Below are 23717 nucleotides of genomic sequence, written 5' to 3' on the forward strand. Positions count from 1 at the left end.
TGTCTAGTCAGGGCTTATTGCTTAGCTGCACCATCAAAAGAATGAGTCAAAATCCCACTTGCGATGCTTCGCTCACATGGGTGTGTTGGAAAGCTTCTTGGACAGTGCCCTTAACCCTCATCACACTAACATTACTATGCATGTTTTCAAGAGTTACCTATTGATCTTGGATGAAAAACTAAGAAAAAAAATTCTTTCCTGGGGACAAGGAGTATTTGAAGCTGGCTTGTGGAGGCCCTTATTCCTAACCAAATGCATCCTCATTGTGCTCACAGCTCTGAATATCCACCTTTGGCTCGGTTCCACCTGGATAAGATTTTGTTCTACTTTTCCTTTTATTTTGCAGAGAAAGCCTCCATGCCATGATGCATGGGCTGAACACATACTAGCTCACCTAACAAACCTTAAACCAATATCTGTAATAGATGCTACTGTTCCTACATATTTAAAACTGAATATAAAGATAGTCACCTCTTTTAATGGACATAAAAATGCTATTAAAATCCTTGTGTGGCAATGATGAATGCCTTTTAAATGACTTTTGGATATTCATGGACTGTTAAACAAGGCAGAAAATAGATTTTAACAGTTGATTTTGTATTTCTAAAATGATGGCTGCCTTCATGATAAACACTACACACATAACATACATCTCTCTAAAATCCTCCATTGGCTGTAGCTGTGGTGAAACATCTTGGCTTCTTTTTTAAGATATTGAGTGACATTTTAATATTCATTTTAATTCAGGACTATGAGTTTCCTCAACTTTCAGTGAAGAAAACAATAAACAGTAAACGTATTCTAAGATTTGTTTCCCACAGCTGAGATTTCCTCCTGCACACTTGAGTAAACAATCTCTCTCCATCCAGGTACAAACATGATCATATAAGTTAACTTAAACAGTAAAACTCTGTAAGTCTTCTTCAGCCTCTTGCCTGCTTTCCAGGCAAGTGGCTGGAAAGTTATTTCAATCTTATTAGAAAGAGGAAAATTTTTTCAAGGTCTAAAGTAAAATGTGCTATTGTTTTACTCATGCAACACAATACCACACAGACATTCCTTTAAGTAACCTTTTCATGAAATTTAGAAAGTGGTGTGAACTCTGATTTCCTCATCTTAGAATCTTACTATCCAAATAGCATTATGCTTTGCAAAACCCTTTACTGGCAGCAAGCATACATATCCTCCCTTAGCATAAACAGAGGGCAAAATTCCCCTCCTCTCCAAGCCTGAATACAAAGACTCCCACGAATAATGCTGTGTGAGAAAGCTTTCCCCTGGGAAAGGTCACACAGTGATATCATTGACCCTGGCCACTGGCACAGGACAGACAAGGAATGCTGAAGGTCACTGCTGCTCAGATGCACTTGGCTAATAGCACGAGTCCACAGGCTGCCCCCACCTCTTTGCCATGCTCATCTGTGCTCTCAGTCATCCCTCCCCTCCCCAGGCACTCCAGCATCACCACAGCGAACGGAGGCAGCAATCCCTTGAAATTTTATTAAGGAAACAGCTTAGAAGTACCATTTCTATGCAGAAGTGAGACAGTGTTAATTCAAATATACAATGTGCTTACACTCCTGAGAAAAATTTGGTAGCTGTATTCAAATGTTGGCCTTGGCTTCAGTGCTCTGTGTCAGGGTAAAGCCATGGAAGCCAAGCAGAGGTCCTGGAAAGGAAGGGTGCACCACACCCATTTTGACATTCTGACCACAGAGAAATGGTCAGAAGCCTCCAGAAATGATGAAATCAAGGCTTCACCAAGTGGTGGAACAAAGCACAGGGTGGGTGTTTGTGGAGAGGATGGTTAGTGAGATAATATTGCACCTGTAACAACAGAGTCAAGGGGATGGAGGAAAAAAACCCAAGTTCTCACTCCAGTGTGCTTTTCAAGGAGTTTTACAACCTCAGTCACACTCTCTCATGCCAGTTAACATGTAATTTTAAAGGTCTTCTATAACCTTAGTGTTATTCACAGTATTAATACCAAGCCACAAGCCAAGAATGGGATGCATCATTTTGTAGGCAGAAACGACGACAACCCCAGCTGAGCAGTATAAAACATCAGAAGTGCACTTCTCATCAGTTGCAATGCTCTGCACACAGTCTGGAGACTTTGTAGAGAACGAAGTCCAAAGTCAGGACTCCACAACACATGGCAGGGTGGCAATTTGGTGTTAGGGTTGTTTTTGGAGGAATTAATTGGTTGACTCCATCACCCACATCCTACAGGTGTGCTGTGGTTATTAACAGGACACAAAAAGCCTGTGCCAAATAATATTCAGCCCCATCAAGAATGCTAATAAAAAGCAACACTACATTGACTTATTAGCACTTTCTCTGGATGCTTTGTTTTCCTACAAATTATTTATTTCATGTCAGGTAGACAATTAAAACACTTCTAATCTTGTGCTTGTTTATAATAGCTATTTACTGGTACCCTGACTAGCATACCAAGAAAACGCATATTATTGGTATTTGTATTTTAAATTTTCAAGTAACCTAAGTTTCTAAATGCTAAATCAATTTTTTGTTTCTAAAATTGCTTACTCTTGTTACAGTGCCATATTTAAAAGCAGCTGGTTCAAACTCAGTTCCTTATGAACAATCCTTGAAACATTAAAATTGCATGAATAGCCAAAAGGCTCAATTGCATAACCAAGGCCAAGGAGGAGCCAATAAATCTCTGCCAGTTAGCCCTATTCATCAGTAACCTTTGTTTGACTAAAGCATATCAGCTAGAAAAGCAACCTGTCATAGTTCGAAGATTTAGAGAGATGAAGAACCTCTTGCTTCCCTTAATAATTTGTCAGTATAATGAATCATTTCTACTGTGAAAAATGTTGTGCATTACTCCCAATTTGAATCTCCTCAACTCTCCAACTATAACCTTTAGTTTGTGTTACGAATTTCACTGCTGTTCTAAAGAGCCAAGATAGAACCAGTATATTTTCTCCTGCTTCAGTAGACTTACATTTCTTAATCAAGGAAGCTCTCTATCTCAACATGGTCAACAGACAAAAAAATAATGGTTCTCTGAGAGAAACAGTTTAATCAGATCTCTAAACATTTTGGATTACTCTCTTCTGCCACATTTCCACTGTTCAATACCACTACAACAATACTGAGTCTGAAACTAAAGCACACATCCAGAGATAAGGACATTCTTGAGCCCTAAGCACTGCCTTCCTGGAAAATAACTCCTCCTATGATAGCATCATATCAGGAACTCTTGAGAACTTGCAGCTCAGAAGATCCTTACATGCCTTCCAGACTTAGCAGGTACAGCTTAGCCCATTCCTGGAAATTCCATCTAGAGAAATGGTGGAATCTCCTTCACTGGGAATAGTCAAGACTCAGTTTGATGGGCTGTGCATAACTTAATCTAAGTCTCAGCTTTCTACAGTGGTTCAGATGCTGTCCGGAGGCCCTTTCGAACTTAGGTCTTTGCTATGGGGCACATGATCACATGCTTGCTCAAATGCAGTTAAGTCATGCTCTACTGAAGTTTTCAAAAGCTAAGGCAAAAGTTTACAAAGTCATTTGGTCCTGTATGTTTGTAATGCCACTGCTAATCCCCTCAGCACCAACTCAGTATCTTCTTTTAAGCTCCTGTGTGTGAAAAGTTTGACCCATGTAGTATTGCAATATATCAAACACGTACCTGAGATACATCGTGTATTTATACCATGCTCATAATCATTAATTGGCTCTCCTCTTTACCACCAAAAAGCAACTCTGCAGGAAACTGCATACTTCTACACCACCAGCAGCAGATTTGGCCATGCGGCAAATGTATCTGGGGCATACGCTCATCTGGGCACAAGACCATGCGCATGTTTCCCAAGATGGTTACTTGGGTCTGACAGTTCATTACCTCTGGCTTTACCTCTCAGCCTAAAGGATATGATTACATATCTGATAAAACTCTGTCTCTTTTATCTGTCATCTTCTTTGCAAAATCACCATTCCAACACAGTCTCTCTTCACATGACCTTTTTTTTGTATTTTAATGATTAAATAAAATATAATCTTATATTAAAGCACGCTCTATAAGGTTGGGATACACTCTGATTTTATAACAAGATGCCCCGTACTTAACAAGACAATGTATCAAACTTCTATGGCAAAAGATTGTAATGCAATTGTTTGGCAGCCTTTGGTGAATTTCTTCACCAAAGTCCAGATCCCAGTAAAAAGCTACATTCCTATAAAAGCTGCCTTTTAACATATTCCCAACAACTTTTTCAAGAGGAAAGCACATTTAAAATTCTTCAACACTGAAAATTTTAACTTCTAGCTGTACTTACCTCCTCCCAAATAAGCTCATGTCACAGCAAATTTACAAAAAATAAAATATTAAGTTCAACAAGCAAACTCAAAGTTTTGTTAAACTCAAGCTGGCAAACCAGGATTGGAGCACTTTATTACCAACCTTTGGAGCAATCCACAGATTTCTTCAAGTGTTAAATGTTACCTCCTTCTCCCTCTAACTGTCCCAAGGGCTAGTCATTCTTGAGACACCCCAATCATTCTCCTTAAAACCTCTGCAGAGAAACATCAGATGATAGCCTTCCTCTTGTTTGTGTCTGCTGGTAGATCACATTCTTGATTTCAGTTTTCTAGGAGGAGGAACAGAAACTATGGTGGCATCACTGAGCACCTATTCCCCAGGACTAAAACCATGCCAGATGACCTGTTCCTATGGTCCAGCCATGCTGGAGGCTATTACATCTCTGGTTCCTCTATAAGGGGTTAAGGTTGTGAGGACTCTGTATCTTTTTGTAATTCCATCCTTTAGATAATTTCCTGAATGCTACAACAGATCTTCTCTCTCTATCTATCAAGACAGGGACTTGCTACTACAAGTCTTTCTGTAAAGGTCACTGTACTCTACAAATGATTTGTGGCAGCCATAACGCAGGAGGGACGACAAACAAATACCCTACAAAAGAAAAAAAAAAAAGCAAAACGAACACATCATGGTTTGCTTTCATTTCATTTATCTAACACTGTGGCTGAACAAAACTCTTGAGAAGTTTCTTGGCTTGTGAAACAGTATCTGCAAATCTTTAAACAATGAGCTCGTTCTTAATGGTTGGATTAATTCAAATTGTATAAAAGTGCTTAGATTAAGACTGCATTGCTTTCATGTAAAGTAGCACAGCAGTGTGTCAGAGAAACAAACATAGGTTTTGTCCTGTTGACTCTCAGACTGGTAATTGTGAAAAAGGGGGGAAAGGCCCTGTTACATGGTCTGTGATCTTATCCCTTATCCTCTTTGACCAGCACAATCTGGCAGGAAAGAAATAGCTCTACTGATAAGAAGGAATATCTTCCTCTCTTTTAAGTGAAGGTATAGTGGCTGCTCTCCTGGAAGTCAAAGAAAGCTCATAGTACAGTATTTATCTAGGAAATTTTCAATATGATGATTGTGCCTTTTTGGATTAGACTGGGGAAAAGAACTATGACTCCCACAATGTCTCCAGATCTCGGCATCACTTTTCTTTGGACCAGTGCACTTTTCACTCACAGAAGTAAATTGCAATCATATTATCAGTTAAAAAATACTGCTGAAAACCAGTACTTGCATTAACAATATAATCAGATGCTTTTGAAATCACCTACAGTCAATAACAGCTAACCCAAACATCCATGTGGGTGGTGAAGTAAGTTTGATGTTTGTATATTCCTACTTATTCAGGCTTTCCAATTGGAAAAGCTTGGTTATTACACAACATTTGACTTGTCACATATTTACATGGAACTTTGAGGAAAGGCAGGGGGAAAAGGATGCCTTTACTACACTGCTGACAACCTTCTTCCCTTCCACAGGGGATATTTGAGCTTCGTGACTAATGTGTGTCTGAAGCAGGGGCTTAGATAAGAAACAAATGGCTGATCCTCTTCTTAGATGAGAACAAAGTGATAGGAGGGATAAGAGAGATCACATGGGCTGTGGGGCTGAGCAGATTTGCTCTTTGAAATGCTTCTTGGTGCCTGAAATTTCAAAAAATCAAATAGCAGACCTATGGTTATGACCGCTTTCCTGTCTCAGTTATTAGCAAGGAAACTAGAAATTCTCCCTTTGTCAACTAAGGCAGTCTAGTCATGTAAAAGAGAATCTATGTGGTTTTGTTCAGCATGGTGTTACAAAACACTGATAACCTAGCAGTCTGTGACAGTCAATTGTTTTCAAAGGATTCTAATGGTTCTGCTCTTAGGTGCAACACCCAACACATCTAGAACTGACTCAAGGTGTGCTGCTACCATTTCTGCAATCAGAAAAGGTTCCTAACCTTTCAGCCACCGATTTAAAAGTCAAAACATTTTCCATGGCTAATCAAGGCTTTTCTTCCTTACATAACTCTTATTCAACTTACCCTATTACACTACAGATAAAGTAACTTAAATATTCAACAGGCCACTACCAGACTCAGCTACTTTGATGATTTTGGGTTAACAAATGTAGGTGATTTTGTGGGTTGGCAAAGACACCGATATGAAATCAGGCTGACTTTTAGTTAAATGAGCAGTCAAACAATATGTAAGCTTATATTTTCAAACATAGGTCCCTTGCCACATACAGAGCTAAGTAAAACCAGCTCATCACCCTTTCTCCACTGAAACTATTTGAAGGCAGAGTGAACATTTTGAAATGATGACTGCATTTTAAAAGACTTCTTAAAGATCACAGAATCCAGACATTCAAGAAAGTTTTCAAACCACAGGGAAGATAAGCCAAAACCAAAGCAGCAGTGGCTAGACAAACCTCACTTGAAAGGCTTGATAACTTTTGTCTGGCTGCTTTTTTTTCAGAGGAAGTTAGAAGTTAGAAAACCTATTCTGCTTTCAAAATCTAACAGTGTGATCCTAAAATGAAAAAAAATATAAAAGGGAAAGTCAACGACAAAAGCACAGACATTTTGGCAATATCCAGGCAAGTCTGACAAGCACCAGCAGAAAGTACAGATCAAAAGAACAACTAAGTTCTTTTACTGTAGAAAATACCTAGAATTCCATGTTTATCTTACCACAATAAGCTACTGAGTGGTTATCTAAGCCGCTCTTGTTTTGCCAGGTGACTCAATACATGTGTAGGTTTTACCCCACATTAGTTTTAGTCTGGTGTGTTTAAAGTGCTACACAGCAAATGCATTTAATCTAAAAGGTTATACAGAATCTTAGGAAAAACAGTCTTCACAGAGTGTGATCACCTTACACAGAAAATCTTTTTCCTATCAATTCAGAGTTATTTGCCCCACTTTCTACGACTGTGATACAAATGTATTCACACAGCTGTGATACAAATGTATTCACACAGCTGTGATAGATCACGAAAAGCCCAGCCCCTTCTCTCTCTAGTAATACATTGCTGATAGCTATTGTATTGTGAGAAATTCACAAAAGTACACTAAACCCCCCCAACCCAACATGAGAGGCATCTCACAAGTAACTGTGTGAGTACTTGTGAACCTTTTTTTTTTAAAAAAAAGTTTCCTCAGTTCTCCTCTTATAAACTATTAAAAGTTTCCCTAAATTCCAAGATGGCTTTGCCTGTATAAAACAGTCACAAAGAAATCTGTCAAACATATTATAAGTGGAACTATTCTTGTCAAAATAACGTCCCTGAGACAGGTTTGAGTCATGCAGAAACAAAACTGAACTTGCGACTTCACAGTTTCTTTAAAACAAAGCAATACCTGCTGTCACAGCACAAGGATAAAAGGTATCTCAAACCCAAAATATTACAGCAGAAGCAAGAGAAGACATTGGAAAAAAAAGTAGCTCACTTATCTTCACTGTCCAAATACTTTTGCAATAGCAGTTTACTGTTTTCTAACCCCTTCAATTCAGAAGAGGCCCACGAAGCAGCACTTAGAATCATAGAATCATAGAATAACCAGGTTGGAAGAGACCCACCGTATCATCGAGTCCAACCATTCCTATCAAATGCTAAACCATGCCCCTTAGCACCTTGTCCACCCGTGCCTTAAACACCGCAAGGGAAGGTTAATTAACCACCTCCCTGGGCAGCCTGTTCCAGTGCCCAATGACCCTTTCTGTGAAGAATTTTTTCCTAATGTCCAGCCTAAATCTCCCCTGGTGGAGCTTGAGGCCATTCCCTCTTGTCCTGTCCCCTGTCACTTGGGAAAAGGCTTCCAATAAATAGATTAAAACTTACATATAAACAATCTCCATAATTAGAGAAGAAAGCACCTTGGTTTTTGGACAGTGTATGACAAATTTTAAAACCATGAGACGAAATCAAATTGTATTTTAACATGGTTCAAGGGAAGCCTTTCTTCTATAGACTGTCAGTCTCCCTCCCAAAAATGTTTGACATTACTCTAGTAACCTAAAGCTTTCCACATTTTTCAAAGTCAACCTAGAAACATGTATAGACAACAGGATAATAATAATGAAAACTTGAGGACATTCCTTCTTACAGGCAGCAATCTTTTGAAAAATATGATCTATCCAAAAGCTTCCACACAAGTCCCACAGACAAAAGCCCTGGCTCTTCAACAGAGCTGTACCTGGCTGGCAGAAGAGGCTCCAGAAGAGCAGCAAAGAGCTGAAAGGCTGCTTTTTCTTCTTGGATGCGCCACAGGAGCACAAGTTGTTATCTCCTCCTCAAAATCCATCCCCTTGCTAGCAGACTGCCACCAGCATAGAGCAACAGAACCAGGAGAAGCACGAGTCCCTCTTTCTACCTGCGCATGTTTTCTATAGGTGCGCATATGCAACAGACCTTCATCCGATGTGAAATTTTGTTACACATCCGGGTGTATGAATGACTCATATATAAAAATTACTGGTTTTTCATGGTTGCATGCTTGCATACGGGTGGGGATTGAACAAATACACATTTGCACATGGGCTAGAACTACCCTTCTGTGGTAGGATTAATACCCTAGACCAAGCAGGTCATAATTTGGCAATGAAAAAAGACGGTAAAATATGCACAGTAAGAAGACATATGCAAAAAGTGCCATCAAAATAATACAAATAGTTAATGCTGTGCTGAAATCTGTTGTAGAATTAAGCTATAGCACAACCGATTATAATGTGAGACCTCAGCAAGGGTCCTGAAAGCTATTTTCTGAAAGCTATTCACTGGCCTCAGGAAGAAACCTGACTCCCACTTGCAACAGAGTTCCAGGCTCGGTATGGGATTAACCCAGTTGTTCCGGACCAGATTAGAAAGATGTGGCTGGGAGCCCTGCCTTTGCAGCAGTGCCCATCAGCTGCCAAGTGCGAGGGAGCTGTGAGAGCCCAGCGTGCCGGGGAGCAGCAGCAGGTGCCTGCAGGACCTGCCCACGCTGGAACATGCCTGCCACTGCGTCCGGTGCTGAAAACACTTGGTAAAAATAAAATAGAAGGGAAGCCAGAAATTAAATGCTTGAATCTGATATCAGAGGAAGAGCATGTAGGTCAGAGAACCTGCTAGGGGTTTGAGCCAACTGTACTCTGGTCAGCAGGAACGTTTTTATTGACATCGATACCAGCACCATGAGGGCCAAGAAAAACATTTTGTGATCTGCGCCTCCCCACTCCCTCCCACCCCACCCTTTTGCAACATTTAGAAGGGAGATGTTTTCCACTGATTACCAGAAAGCTTTTGATGCTGTTTCTATCACGTTTTCATTTAAATTCTCCAGCAACAGATACCAACTAATTGCTTGTGGTAAAACAGAGCAAGTCCCCGGGCTGTGTAGCGCAGAAGCCCTTCCTGGCCCCACTCACCCACACAGGAACATGTCAGGGGCTGGGCTTGCCTGACCCCCCAGTGCTGGATTTAGCATTAGTCAAAAACGTGGCAGTGTGGATTAGCAGCTGAAAACTAATTGGAACAGTAGTGATCCTCAGTTAAAAAAACCCAAAACACTGCCAGCAGTTACTGCCAAATCACAGTTCCTGTGATACCACAGTGATTCCAGTCCAAGAACAGAATATGCAGACTCCCCCATATCCCTAGGTAGTAGATGTTGACATAATGTTGTCTTTTTTATGCAAAGCTATTAAGCAATTTTAATATGAAACAGCTTTTTTAAAAATAAAGAATGTAGGATATGCATAATGAGAGAGTGACGTTAGCACACAGTATCTGTGAGGCTTCAGAGGTCTGGGGTTTTTTTAAAGAGTTTTTGGGAAAAATATAACCTAAATCAAGAATTTACTAAAACTAACATTTCTCTGTAAAAAAAAAAAAACCCAAAAAAACCAGAAATAAGAGTTTCTGTGGGAAATTTTATACATCTCCTAGCTTTTCATGTACAAGCTTTTAATGGAAGTGTTTATGTTACATGTATATTTTTATATTAGTTTCTTTACATTACACACTAAATAATTCTTCCTTCCAAATAGTATTCACTGGTATTTAAATTAACCATCCAATGTTGTTCAATTATTTATCTAGTCAGCCAATAGGAAATAAGTGACATTTCTTCTTACTTATTCTAATCAAAGTCAAATATTTGCTCCTTCTGTGAGTAATTCATTACTAATTACAACAGTCTGATGTATGGTATTTTGTGTTACTAAAAATAGGACTATAAACGAATAAATGTAGCTGAAATTACATTTCAAAGCACAGTGGAAGACCAAAGCTCATACACAGACATTGACTGCACGTCTGTTTCTAGACTTTAGACACCCACACACCCACCAAATAGGTGCAAACTGCAAAAGCCTTTGCTTATTCATCTGGCAGTAAGTGTACCTGGAAGTGAATACATCATACAAAAAAATATTTTAAGTCTTTGTTTTTTCATTGTTTACTTCTTCCTCCTGCTACTCTCCTCCTTCCTTGGAAGACAGATGTCTACCTAGCACTGATTGAATTTGAGTTACAATTAGCTTTTCTATGAATGAAACCAATGCAAGAGCATTAAGACAGTCTATTACACATATACGCAAGAAATGTACGTATATGCAAGAGATCCTTGAAGGCTGAAATATTCTTAAAACTTAGTTGGTATCTGGAAATTACAGTCATGGACACTAACAAAGTCAAGAATTTAGCAATCCAAAACAGAACTGGACATTCATGCAGGTATCAAGAACATAATTTTGGAAGATAAAATAAATCTCAAGACATAGGACAAAATAATCTATATCTACTAAAGCTCAGAATGTGCATGATGTGCATGGCTGATAATCCAAGATACATTTCCTGAGAAGTTGTTAGAACATTCTTAAGAACCCATGGCAGAACCCAAGGTGAAAACTATATTATTCGTCTTTCTGAATTTCAGACATAGCCTAAGAGAATGGTTTCTCTATTCCTTTCTTTAACAATTAATTATGATTTTCACAGTAGTATTTTTTTTTAAGTGAGGTGTACCAATGGCAGTGTATCAATCAGCCAGTGAAAACCTTTTCTAAATGTAAACAAATGACAACACTCAGTGCTTACTAAGGCTGAAATATCCTAGTCAGTGAATGGAATCACTACCATCAACAACACAAGGGACCACACAAAATGCAGCAGTACAAAAGGCACTAATTAATAACCAAAAATACCTCACAAAACCTAAAAAGGACTCTTCAAAATGTAATCTCATCCCACCAGAGGTCCCTGTGTTAGTTTGATGTGTCAAGATGCAAAACTTAATACCACCAGTTTCTGAATTTACTAAACTGACACAATGATAAGGTGAATATTAAAAACACCCATTTCGGTGGCTGCTGTCAAAGTCACGGGTGTTAGCTGCAATTTTAATAGCAGCACTGTTTCTCCTAGTGTACTCAACTCATTTGAAGAGAAAGGAAATTGGAATATATGCTCATAAGAGATTTGCTTGTCTTATTTGCTCTTGTTCTCTTATTTGAGCCCTGAAAGGAGATTTAAATCCCAAGTGATTATGGTTAAACCAACCAGTCAATCAGGTGACTTTGGTGCAATCTGCCTTTGTTAGAAAATCAACTGGAAAATGCTGTAATGCAGCAGTGATGGTCCAGAGGTATATTTACTTTGCTAACAACTGACATAAATACATGCTCTCCTCCCAAGTAACAATATGCAAAGAGCACAAAAATGTTCCCTGTGTGAAGGTAACAGGACTATTCAGCTACAAAGAGAACAACCCAAGCACATTCACAACCACATGCAGGGAAATTATCTTGAGATGCAGGAAATATTCATAAATACTGAGGCTAATCACAGGCTACAGAAGGAAGCCCTGGCCAGTGACTAGGGGAGCTACATTGCAACCTCAGCTCTACCATCAGCACAATCTGTTGCCTTCACCCAAGACCTTTGCCAAACAAACCATCCTCACACCTTTTCTAATACACTTGCAGAACTATGGACAAGAGAGAACAGCTATTCAAAACCAGTATGACCAAATAAGTCTCTAGACCAGGGCTTCATTTTCACTTCCATCACAAAACTGTTGCACTCCCATAAGTGAACAAGAGACTTGAAATGAACTTTGGGGTCACTGACAAACCCCATGCAGAATGGTGCTAAGAGGACATCTCTCATGCTGTTCACCCCTTGGCTGGTCATGAAGCACAGCAACATCAGGTGCTTTGGTTTAAAAGTAGAGTTGGAAGAGCAAGCAGTGGCAAAGCATGCTTCATACACCAATCTACTTCTGCAGGATATGTAAAGAAGGAGGGGAAGATTACTGGTTGCCTGAGTCTGAAGGACATTCAACAGCCATGTCTCCATCTCTGGTCAGAGGATCTTGATAACCAGGCTACAGCAACACAGGGCCAGGGCTTTCCATAACTGACTCCTGAAACTTTGCTGCTGAGAAGAAAGAAGCACGAGGTCCTCGTGGCCAGGGAGAGCATCAAGTCAGGAGCTCAATTATGCAGTCCTGTGATGAGGTTCATTCAGTGGCTGACCTACAGGGCTAACCACAAGGCTACGGAGGCCAAACCTTCTAACACGTCATTGCCCAGTGGCTCAACTTCAAAAGGGAAAACCTAGGGTTTAACTATCCCAAATGCCTCCAAGCATCCCCAAAGAAAGGAGTGCATCAGGCACAGGTTCAGAGGAGGCAGGAGATGCCTTTGTCACAGGGTGGTTACTGCCAGGCCACTGCACAGGACGTGGGCTCCCCCCTCTACCACTGCAGAAGGAGTTAGTCTTGGACCGAATCCAACCACAAAAAGAGGCCCTGCTGACTGCTCCCACACAGTTTTTGGGAGTCATCTACAGAGGCAACACAAAAACCACCAGGACTAAACTGAGAATGTGCAAAAACACATCTATAAATGCCTCAGGATATTTTTTCGCCAGAAAAGCTTACATTTCTGAAATCTAAGGAATTCTCAGGTGTCTATACCTGGGAGAGGTTTCCACTCTCTTGAATACAGCTGCCTGAACTCAGCTTTAAGGGATACCAAAGTCCTAGATTCTTTATCGGATCTAACAGTAAGTACTGAAACAAGATTACTGTGGGCATTTAGTCAGTCAGCTGAATACAAAGTACTCTAAAAATACCTTTTTTTCTCATAAAATTAAAGAAATAGACATACAAAACTCACATGAACAAAAGCAAGAATATAACGACTACCTGGGACTTCTGAGTTACAAACAATACCTGCTATTTAAATTGCAGAGGCGTCGCCACAGCAGAAAAGTTACTAATCCTGTTGGGGCAAAGTAACTGCGCTTGTGTGTGGTTTGCATGGGAGGAGGGAAGCAAAAAGAAAAGGAATTGCTTTATTAGCCTTTTTGCAGCTTTGTCTTGTTTGCTTTTTCAAATGAACAGCTTTTGTTATTATTTTAACTAATAGTTATAAATGAAGATATTTATGTTTATCAAAGCAGGTATTATCACTCTAGTTAAACTCCACTTACTTCCAGATATACCTCGGGGCTAGGAGTTTAATATGTACCTTAATGTGCTGCTTTATATTTTTAAGTAAAAAGTAAAATTAAAAGACTTTCTGCTACGACATTCTACGAGGAATATCTTTCTTTCTCAACATTTCCACTTATAGTCAACACAAAGTAAATCCACTTTATTTTGCTAATGAACTAGCTCTTTGTTCATTTATCTATCAAGCTATTTATAAATATCTCACAATCACAGCATTATCTGGGGGCTAAAGAGTGAGTTTCAACCCAAAACAAATGGACATGTCATCTTATGTCCTTCCATAAACACGAGCTAAAGGCTTGGATTCCAGCAGAGATATAAGGTTGTGATCATGTTTCACATGTTCAGTTTACTTAAATGCTTTTAACAATAGAAAACGACTTATATGCTTTTAACAACAGAAAACGACAGCAGTTGCCCTTAGCATACAGCAGCAATAAATTGTTGTACTGAGGCAGGGGACACGTGTGAATGCTGCAGAAGATTCCCCCTTCCTGAACATGCAACGTGCTCAGTTGAGATTACAAAGTCTATCCAGGGAGAAGGGCAGATCACGTCTCATTTGGGCACAGAAGTACCTATTGGTGGAGAGAAGGCAGGAACTCACAGAAATCTCCTGAAACAACTTCTGAAATTCTTTTTCCCTGAATACCTACAGCCTATGCTGGCACAACTGCACATTCTAGCTGTATGTCATTGACCTCTCAGACAAAAATAGGGATTTTTTGATCACACATTATATATAGCAGTATGTGAACCAAGCAGTAATTCAACAAAATGGATTTTCTGAACTAAAGAAAACTGCAGCAACACATACCTAGATTAAAATCACATTTTTCACTGACACTGTGCACATTTTAAAATCAAATGTAATTTTTTAACTCTATCTTTTAACTGGTACACACCAGAGAAGTATTCACACAGTATTAACACAAAATCAGTTTTTACCTATGCGATTCCATGGCACCAGCCAACAACAGTGTAATGAATGCAAAGTATGCTTGCTAGTTCATTTGACAAACTGTCATTTGTACATGTTCTAGTACTAAATAATTAGCTCAGAATTTGGGGAAAAGGGTTAAATTGAAATTAATTGTATAATATTCCTATTACTGACTTAATTTCAACATATAACTAGGAGTATAAAAGAAAAAAAAAACCTGTAACAAAAATATTACCTAGCATTTTCACTCTTGCTAAGAAAAAAAAAAAGCTTGTTTATCCTTTCCAAATCAAGCAATGCAGAACATCAGAAATACTTTACACCCTGTTTTTTTCACCTGGAATTAGATAATGTGCTTACCATATTCTGCTGCCTCCTCATTCCCTAAATTCTATCGAGGACTTAAATTGAACTGAAGTTTCTCTCAAGTTTACAGTTCTTTTCCAATTTTTAAGCTCAGACACTAAATACTGCAAGTCCCTACCCTTGCCCATGTAGATTTAACCCTTTTCAAACAAAGTGATTCGAACCAACTAGACACGGTAGCCCCAAACCTGCTTCTGGCTATTGAACCACAGCACAGCCAGCGGGGGGGCTACCCCTTACCCACTGATGTTTACTTGATCTGTTGTGACTGATGTAAGCACAAAAGTGGTTGCAACTAAGAACCCAGGGATTCTACTCTTTCTTCAGAGGGACTGAAAAGATCCCCTTGTGTTTATACCTAAATCTCAAAACTCCCAATAGCATTTCTGTTGCTGGACTTTTACCTTCAAATATGTTTACCCTTTACTAATGTACTTTTACCCAAGAAAAAAAATCTATTAAGAAATGTCCCAGTGTTACCCTGTGATACCAAAACATATACTCAAAGTCTGTTTAACCAGCCGATATTATGTTCTATTTAAAAAAAACACCACCTCAGTATTTTTGCAGACATCAAATGCTGGAATAAATGCTGTTGTGATTTTAGGGTTCTATTTTAACAGTATAAGGAGAGACCTCTGGCAATAATCTAAAATAAATAAATAGTCTCCATTCTTAGTTTCTCCTCCAAAACACTACCTAGGAGATTTTTTCAGCATGATTCATATAATCAACATAATACATTACGAAGTCTTTCAAATAATTCGGAATTCTCAGTTCATTCAATAAAGAACTCAATTTCGAAACAGAAAAGGGAGCATGCCATGCCAGAAAACTTGCTTTCTTGACTCAGCCCTACTGCCAGGAGGAACAATGTGGTGAAGCAAACTCCATGATTTAAAAAGCATTTTTTTACAGACAAAGCAGAGAGAGAAAGAGGCTTGTTTACCTAAATGCGAGATTCCACAGGTGAGGCCAAAGACGGTTTGAAATCCACTTCCTTTAGTTCCAAAAGTTAAAATTTATGATGAAGTCTGTAATAATCCTTTCAAGCTGCCAGGTAAAACGCACGCCATATCTTAGCTGTAGTTTCTTTCACCCTTTTGCAGTCTAACTTCGTTATTTGCATAAAGCTTAGTTCTGGCCTATGGGACTTTTTGAACACCTACATGTTAGATTAGCTGCCTTGACATGCTCTATCAAGCATGACATCATGGATCTCCATGGTGACCTTAACCACACCTGCCCAGATGCCAGAGTTACCTGTCATGTCCAGACCTAACTGAACACAACAAAAAAAACCTCAACCACCATTTTCTAGGCACTCAGCCTTGCACAGGCACCAGGAGATTGTTTTTGGTTGGTGCGTTGTTTTGGGTTTCTTTTTTCAAAAAAAATGATGGAATCTCTTTTCCTTTGCCAATAAATTTATTCTTCACAAGACACTAGCTGAAACACTAGAGTTGTTCCCGACTTTTTTGCATGTCCCAGTGTATTTCCTAGTCAAACAACAATAAAAGAAAAGCCATGGTAAACATATTCCAGCTCGTATTCTAAAGGCATGCTCAAAAGCTCTGGCTCTGAAAAACTTCTACATGCTCTTTTTTGCTCTCTGCCCCTCAGAAAGATTTCTTTTATCAGGTGACTTGTAAAACAGGTTCGAAGCAGGGATTATCCCCCTCCCATGGCCAGGTTAGCATTTTTAACCTCTTAATTGCAAACTCCTTTCCATCCTCACAGATGCTGGCCCAGCTTTTATACCTGTTCCTGCTTTCCTTTGCTGCTGACCAGAGTCAACCTCGCCTAAGCAGTGACTGCATCCTGCCATGAGCTCAGCAGCAGATGATTCACACCATCTCAAACTTCAGAAGACTAAGACTGTTTTCATCTTTCCTTTCTCTTTTTCCTTTCTAACTTTCCTAGGGGTTACGTTAGTGCCTTGCTTTCATTAACACAGATGAGACAGCATTGGCAGAGGCAAGACATCCAAAGCTCTTGCAGAAACTCGCACTACCTATAAAAAAAGATTTTGCTTTCCAGGCTTCCAGGTGGATGGAGCTCTGGTGTCTGTTGTAAGGTTGTCTTGTAAGGGGGAAACCTGTAGTCTGAGTGCAAGTCATCAAGCTGTGGTTCACAGAGCTGAAGCTGTGGGGTGCTGTGTTCCCCTGCTGGTGTTTTGGGGTGCATAAATCACAGCATGCCTGCATCTCCCCGGCTGCTGCAAACTCACACCCTGGTTTACCACACAAACCAGCTTAGCTGCAGGTTATTTGCCTTGCAGCAGTATCCCAAGGCCCTGTGCAAAGACAGCCCCTGTCTCTGTGAGCTTTCAAGCTTTCTTTTCCAGAATAATGTATCACAAACCTGTGGAGTAGAGGAGGCACGATCTGTGCGCACAGCTGGGTGGTTTCAGGTCACCGTGTTAGCTAACCATCAGTAATCCCCACTGGCATTTTACCTGACCATGACTGCACTTCTGATTTGTGGCAGGTTATCAAGAGTAAAAATAGGACCTCAGGAGGCATATCCAGGGAGGGATTTATCTGAATAAATGAAGCCCGGAGGAAACCATTAGTATGTAGCAGAAGATACAGATAACATTCAGAGCTGACCTTGCTAATGGATGTGATACAGTATGTTCTGACAAGACCAAACAGTTTTCCTGATGCTTATTTGCTGCACACCAAGGGGTCAGTTTGCCATACTCAGATACTGATGGTTAAAATAGACAAGAAAATAAAGTAAAAAAAAAAAGAGACAATTACTAATTTTCTAATTACTAATTTTCTGGCCCATTTTTGTTGGTTATGGACCTGACAAGATTTAGAGCAACCTGGAAGACAAGTGATATGATGTACAAGGGACAATCTCACAACTGTAAATATCAGGATGTTTTATGTTCCAGGTGCACCATTTGACACAGAGATAGAAAATGATGTTTCAGCGTCTACTACCCTTGATAGATTCCCCCACAGTGGGGGAAATTCTCACCATGGATAATGTTGCCACTTTCCAGATATTACAGCAGCTAGAAATGTAAGAAGGAAAGAAAGAAACCTAGAAAATACATTGTAACATTGTAATATATGCCTTCCCATTCATCTTACAGATTTTGTAGGTGTGACGTCTAGATGTTAGGTACACATACCTACTACATGTCTAAGTAGTTTATCTTCTACAGTACTGCCACACACATACACATACAAGGGGAAAAAAGGAAGTACCTGTGCCATACATGCACACACAGACACATATACACACATGCACAAACACACATAAAACAGGTACATGTGTGCACACACAGAGACAACTAGTAAGAAAAAAAACCTCCGAACTGTAATGCCATGACCATAACAATCTGTTACTGCATCTGATGATCCAGATTGTTGATACATTTCAAATAAGCAAGATTCTCAGAATCAGTTGGAATAACTTATTCCTGCATGTTTTTAATGTCGCTTCTGTTCACCTTCTTTTTTTTTAAGTTAGGCTGGATGGACGGATTCTTCAGTCTTTCTCATTCCCAAGAAAGATAGATGCTCTAAGAGTAATTTTGAAGTTATTTTGTCTTAAAATTCACACTCATTATGTATAATACATATGTCTAATCATCAGAAAATAGAAGCAGAAGACATTTGTATGAATTTCAACCTCAATAAATTAGCAAGGATGACACATTTTAAACAAATAGCAGGAACAGTTACTGCATTCCTTCTGTAATTTATTGCCTTCAGAAAAGGCTCATATTACAAAATGTGTAGGGTGTAATGCTGTAGTCCGTTCAAACTAGGTTTGCAGTGTCTGCAACACTGGAACTAAATATTTACATGACTCCAAAAGATCTAATCTCTGAATTTCAGCCCCCTCCCACCCCCTTTATTTAATTTGTATGCTATCTTTATCCACCACCCAGCACATTCCACACAGTCACTAAAGTTCATACAAGAGATAAGTGGGAAGGAAAAAAAAAATTAAGACTTTCAAAGGAAAGGAGGGAAGCTGTTTAAAAATAAGGAATAAATCATCCTCCTCAGATCAAAAGTCTTGCAGCAATTTTAGCTGAATACATATGGATTCTAGCAGTTGTGTTCTGAGGCAGGGATAGCACCTGGGATCTCCAGAGACCCTGTCAAAGAGAAGTTGTAGGGGGGAGTTATCAAATGACAACCTTTGCAAACCTGTGTCAATGGCCAGATCTCCAAAGTTCTGGAGAATTCAAAAGATGCTAGGAATTCAGTAAGATTTCCCATAGTAGAATACAGTATTTTTCCAACCAGTTCTTATTCCTTAATTACAATTAATTTGCTGCTAGCATTGAAATACCTACAAATCACTAAGAAAAAAAAGAAAAGGTTTTTAGAAAACCTTTTAGTAAAGGTTTGCTGTCAATCATTTGTTACACTGAGAATAACTGGCACAAGATTTTTGAGGCTGAACTCTAAATTCTGCTGTTTGATCGAAAACAAAAATAATGGAACACAGATTGTCTGTAAAGCTGAAGAGATGAAACTAACATCACACTCAAAATCAGAGCCCAGAGATGGGCTGTAAATATAACCTTGCATGGCATTCTCTGAATTCAGAAAGTCAGTGTGACCACAGACACCACCTCCACCTGCTCTAAGAAATGCATTAGAGTGCCACATCTCCTCAGATCTACTTTTCATTGCTGAAAAGCAATTGGAGGCAGGCAAAAAGCAGACCACCTTAAGGCACACTGCTGACAGACCAATGTGCATGTCAAAACAGCTGGGAGGAGGCAGATACCTGTGGGTAAGTCTGCTCTGTTTGTAATAAAAGACTCAAAAATAGAAAAGAAAGCAAATGAAACAATAATAGAGCCAGCTAAAGCATACAGACACGCTCCACAGATATTTTCTTTTCTCCTGGGCAGTGCTGCCAATACTGAAAGTGTAACAAAAATTAACAGCTGTTCCATATTTTCCCTTCAGCTGTGAAAGGAGACGGAGACCCATATACTTAGATCAAGAGTCTCACCTTCATCCCCTTCTCTGTGTATATACTAAAAAAAAAATAAAAATTAAAAGCTCTTCAAAAAAAGTCAGTTTTAACAAACAATTCCAAGGTTATATTGAATAGTTTAGGTTTTATTACTGTTTCTTTGAGTTTCAAGTAAGCAACTAATTCTTAGTCTACATTAAAATTAAAAATTCTGTCTAATGCTTTGTTACATCCTGTTACAGCAGGACTAGGGAAATGATTGTGTCCCTATACTCAGCATTTTGAATCCTCTGTTCAGTCTTGGGCCCCTCACTACGAGAAAGACATTGAGGTGCTGGAGCACGTACAGAGAAGGGCAACGAAGCTGGTGAAGGGGCTGGAGAACAAGTCTTATGAGGAACGGCTGAGGGAACTGGGGCTGTTTAGCCTAGAGGAGAGGAGGCTGAAGGGAGACCTTATCACTGTCTACAACTACCTGAATGGAGGATGAAGCAAAGTTGGTGTTGGTCTCTTCTCCCAAGTGGTAGACAATACAAAAAGAAGGAATGGCTTCAAGTTGTACCAGGGGAGGTTCAGATTAGATGTTAGGAAAAATTTCTTCACTGAAAGTGTTATCGGGCACTGGAACAGGCTGCCCAGGGAGGTGGTTGAGTCACCATCCCTGGAGGTATTTAAAAGATGGATAGATTAATTACTTAGGGATATGACTTAGTAGTGGACAGGTATGGTTGGACTAGATGATCTCAAAGATCTTTTCCAACCTAGTGATTCTATGATTCTCAACTTTTGTAATATTCAATTCTGTAGAACTTATAACGACTGTTTAACAAAAAACAAGATATGAATTCAAGTTTCATACCTGATCTCTCAGTCTCTCCTGGTGTCCCATTATTGCTGTAGCATGGTGGGGATATTTCTGTTTCAGATGCTCAAGAAAAGCCTCTCTCTTCCTGTCCATTTCCGAGGTTTGCATCCCCAGTATTTCTTTGGAACTGCGAGGGCCACCTACTGTATGTCTTCGAGGGATGTTGCGGGTGGACTTTGAATTAGAAGTGTGACTGTTCGGGGTTGAAAGAAGTTCTTTAGATCGAAGGCATTCTGCATCGTCTAGTGATGTTACATGCAAACTGGGTTTTGCCTGGTCTGAAAAAAAACCAAAAACCCAAACCAGAATATTATAAGAACTTAATCCCAACATTCACATTTATAAGAAAAAGAAAATAATCAATATAAAAGCTAGGTTCTTTTGAAAGTCTGGTACTGTCCAATGGCATGTTCTGCTTTATTAGGCCTACATACTTTGTAAGAAGCAGCCCAGAAATAATAATTTATATTAGCTATGCACAGTACTTACATACTTCTAACACACAACCGCAGTATTGCCTCAAAGAAAATGGAGCATCATTAAAGCAGATGTTCCTTTTATGTAACGTTTACCACTATGTGACTTGAAAAGAAGATCTGGCTGGGCCCTTATTCCCTGACCTTTAAAATCTACAGGATGCTTTCCAGGAGAAGAAACAGGTTTCTTCAATAGGCTCCAGTTCACTTAATGGCCCTGTAACTAGTATCCTTCAGGATACCAACTGATAAAATTCCTTTGACAAGGAGATTTGAAATCCTTAATCTTTTTTCAGCATGCTCTGAAACACCTATAAAATAATAAGAGGGTTTGGGAGGCTTTTTTTCCTGATTTCTGACTATGGTCTGGTTTTAAATTTCATGGATCTCCCTTGGATTTTATGTGTCTCAGGACAGTGGGCTGGAAAATACTACATCACTTTTTCAATAAACCTTTTCTTAAGAAACAGAATAAAGGCAAGTTTTGTGTGATATAAAAAGGGGAAAAAAAACCCTCAGATAAATGTTACAACTCTAAAATCTGCTTTTAGATGTCTGTAAGGAGATAGGCAGACACCGAGGGTATGTAAGTGCTGGCTTATCTTCAGGTAACTGTAACATGAACCCTGTAGTGCATGAAGAAGTGTAGTCAGGAGCCTTGTTACCTAATACCTTTGAAAAACCCCTCACCCCTTTGTCAGCAAAGGAAAAAAAAAACCCAAACCAAAACCCAAAACTGATGCCCAGAAGCATTGAAAAGGCCTCTCCAACTCTTGAAGTCTGATGTGGCTTTCCCCATCTTTCCTGGGCAGCCTAAGCCATCCCTGCGAATGTTAACCCTTTCCAGAACCTCCCAGGAGCAGGAAGCTCCTTCCTTTACATATTTTTAACACATCTCTATTTGTCTCATCTGACACTTCCTGCCTTAGAGCCATTTATCCTCCCAGCGACTGCATCCCCTGCATGCTGCCAGTTATATAGCCCTGTTGTTTGGAAACAGGCATCTACTCTCTTCTTTTTATAGCTGAGTCTGTCAGTTTGACACTCTGCCTACCAAGTGCCTCAGGATTTTATGCTGAGGATTTTTCAGCTTCCGAGTGTGTGTCATCAACCGCCTGTCAACTCCCACGTAACATCAAGACCTGATAACAAAGTAAATTATCTATTGGTGGAGCCCCTGCCACTGTGACCTCCCATCAATTCATGTGTGCAACCAACTCCCTTGGGTTTCATAGGACTGGGCCCTGGAAGGTACTCTAAAACTTTTCATGTTGGTCAGCTTCCTATTATGCTAAAGGACTCCAAAATATTAAAATCACCCTCTCATTTGCATTCATGAAAACCTATCCTGAAAGCAGAACTGGAACTGGACACAGAAGCCCAGACTGCAGGTGGCACCGCACTTGGATGACCACAGTTCCAGGCACAACTTTGGAAGCAGGTTTCGTTCATGGGGAAGTTTTACTCTCACACAGATTCAGAGCCATGGTTGACCTCCACAGCACCTTCTAAGACTTACTTAGAAGCACAATGCTGGTTAAATTTTCAGAGCAGCAGCCTCACGGGTACATGTACATGCACACACTCAGACACTCAACTTTTCCAAGCACAACTCAATTAAAAAGCATCCAGCCTCACTGACTGCCAGGACACTCAGCTTGTTTGAGAAAAGTGGCAACAAGGAGAGTTTTGTTTGCAAGAAGTAAGCGTGGCTACTCCAGCTACAGTCAGTCAAAATGGTTTCTGAAAGCTACACAGTCATTTCAATGGATTTTACAGAGGAGGAAAAAAGAGGTGAGAAGGGGCTGGCTGGAATTTACCATCTCTAATTTGTTGCACCAGGAGCCCGGGGGTTATATCCCTGAAACTGCTGGAACAAAGGCAGCAGACATAAATAAGGGATTTCCTTGGAGCTCGAGGGAACCAGTGCGAGCGTGGGTGACTGAGTGCAGCAATTTGGTATAAACCCTCAAAGTATGGTCACAGCAGCAGTTTAAATCACTGACCTGGTGGCAGGCACTTCCTCAAGCAGGCAGGTAAACCTATACTGACAAACAGAGCCCAGAGCTCATGAATGTGTATTTCGGGTCCTAAATTTCTCATGCAAAGCCTTTCACCTACTCTGCCTTTCAGTCATTTCAGTAGTTTAAGGAAAAGCTAGTTATTTGGAGCACAAAGAGACATATCAAGTGAAGTGTTTTACCACTATTTGTTATTGGGTGAAACCTTGAGAAGGAATCAAAAATAACATATTTTTCTTA

At 39.7% G+C, this 23717-nt stretch overlaps 1 protein-coding gene across 12 annotated transcripts in view; it reads right to left on the reverse strand.

The window, feature by feature from the left end:
* KIAA1217 (KIAA1217 ortholog) overlaps window positions 1-23717 on the reverse strand; it is a 246086-nt gene that overhangs the window by 161004 nt on the left and 61365 nt on the right. For 10 of the 12 annotated variants that reach the window (XM_069859470.1, XM_069859458.1, XM_069859456.1 and 7 more), the window contains exon 2: window positions 20975-21258. In XM_069859470.1, the coding sequence (XP_069715571.1) occupies window positions 20975-21258 (284 nt within the window). Of the gene's footprint in view, window positions 1-16102; window positions 16265-20974; window positions 21259-23717 lie in introns of those variants that run through there. The other 2 variants (XM_069859464.1, XM_069859463.1) reach the window with 2 other exon arrangements.

The sequence above is a fragment of the Phaenicophaeus curvirostris genome, chromosome 6 (assembly GCF_032191515.1).
Source record: "Phaenicophaeus curvirostris isolate KB17595 chromosome 6, BPBGC_Pcur_1.0, whole genome shotgun sequence".
Lineage (NCBI taxonomy): Eukaryota > Metazoa > Chordata > Aves > Cuculiformes > Cuculidae > Phaenicophaeus > Phaenicophaeus curvirostris.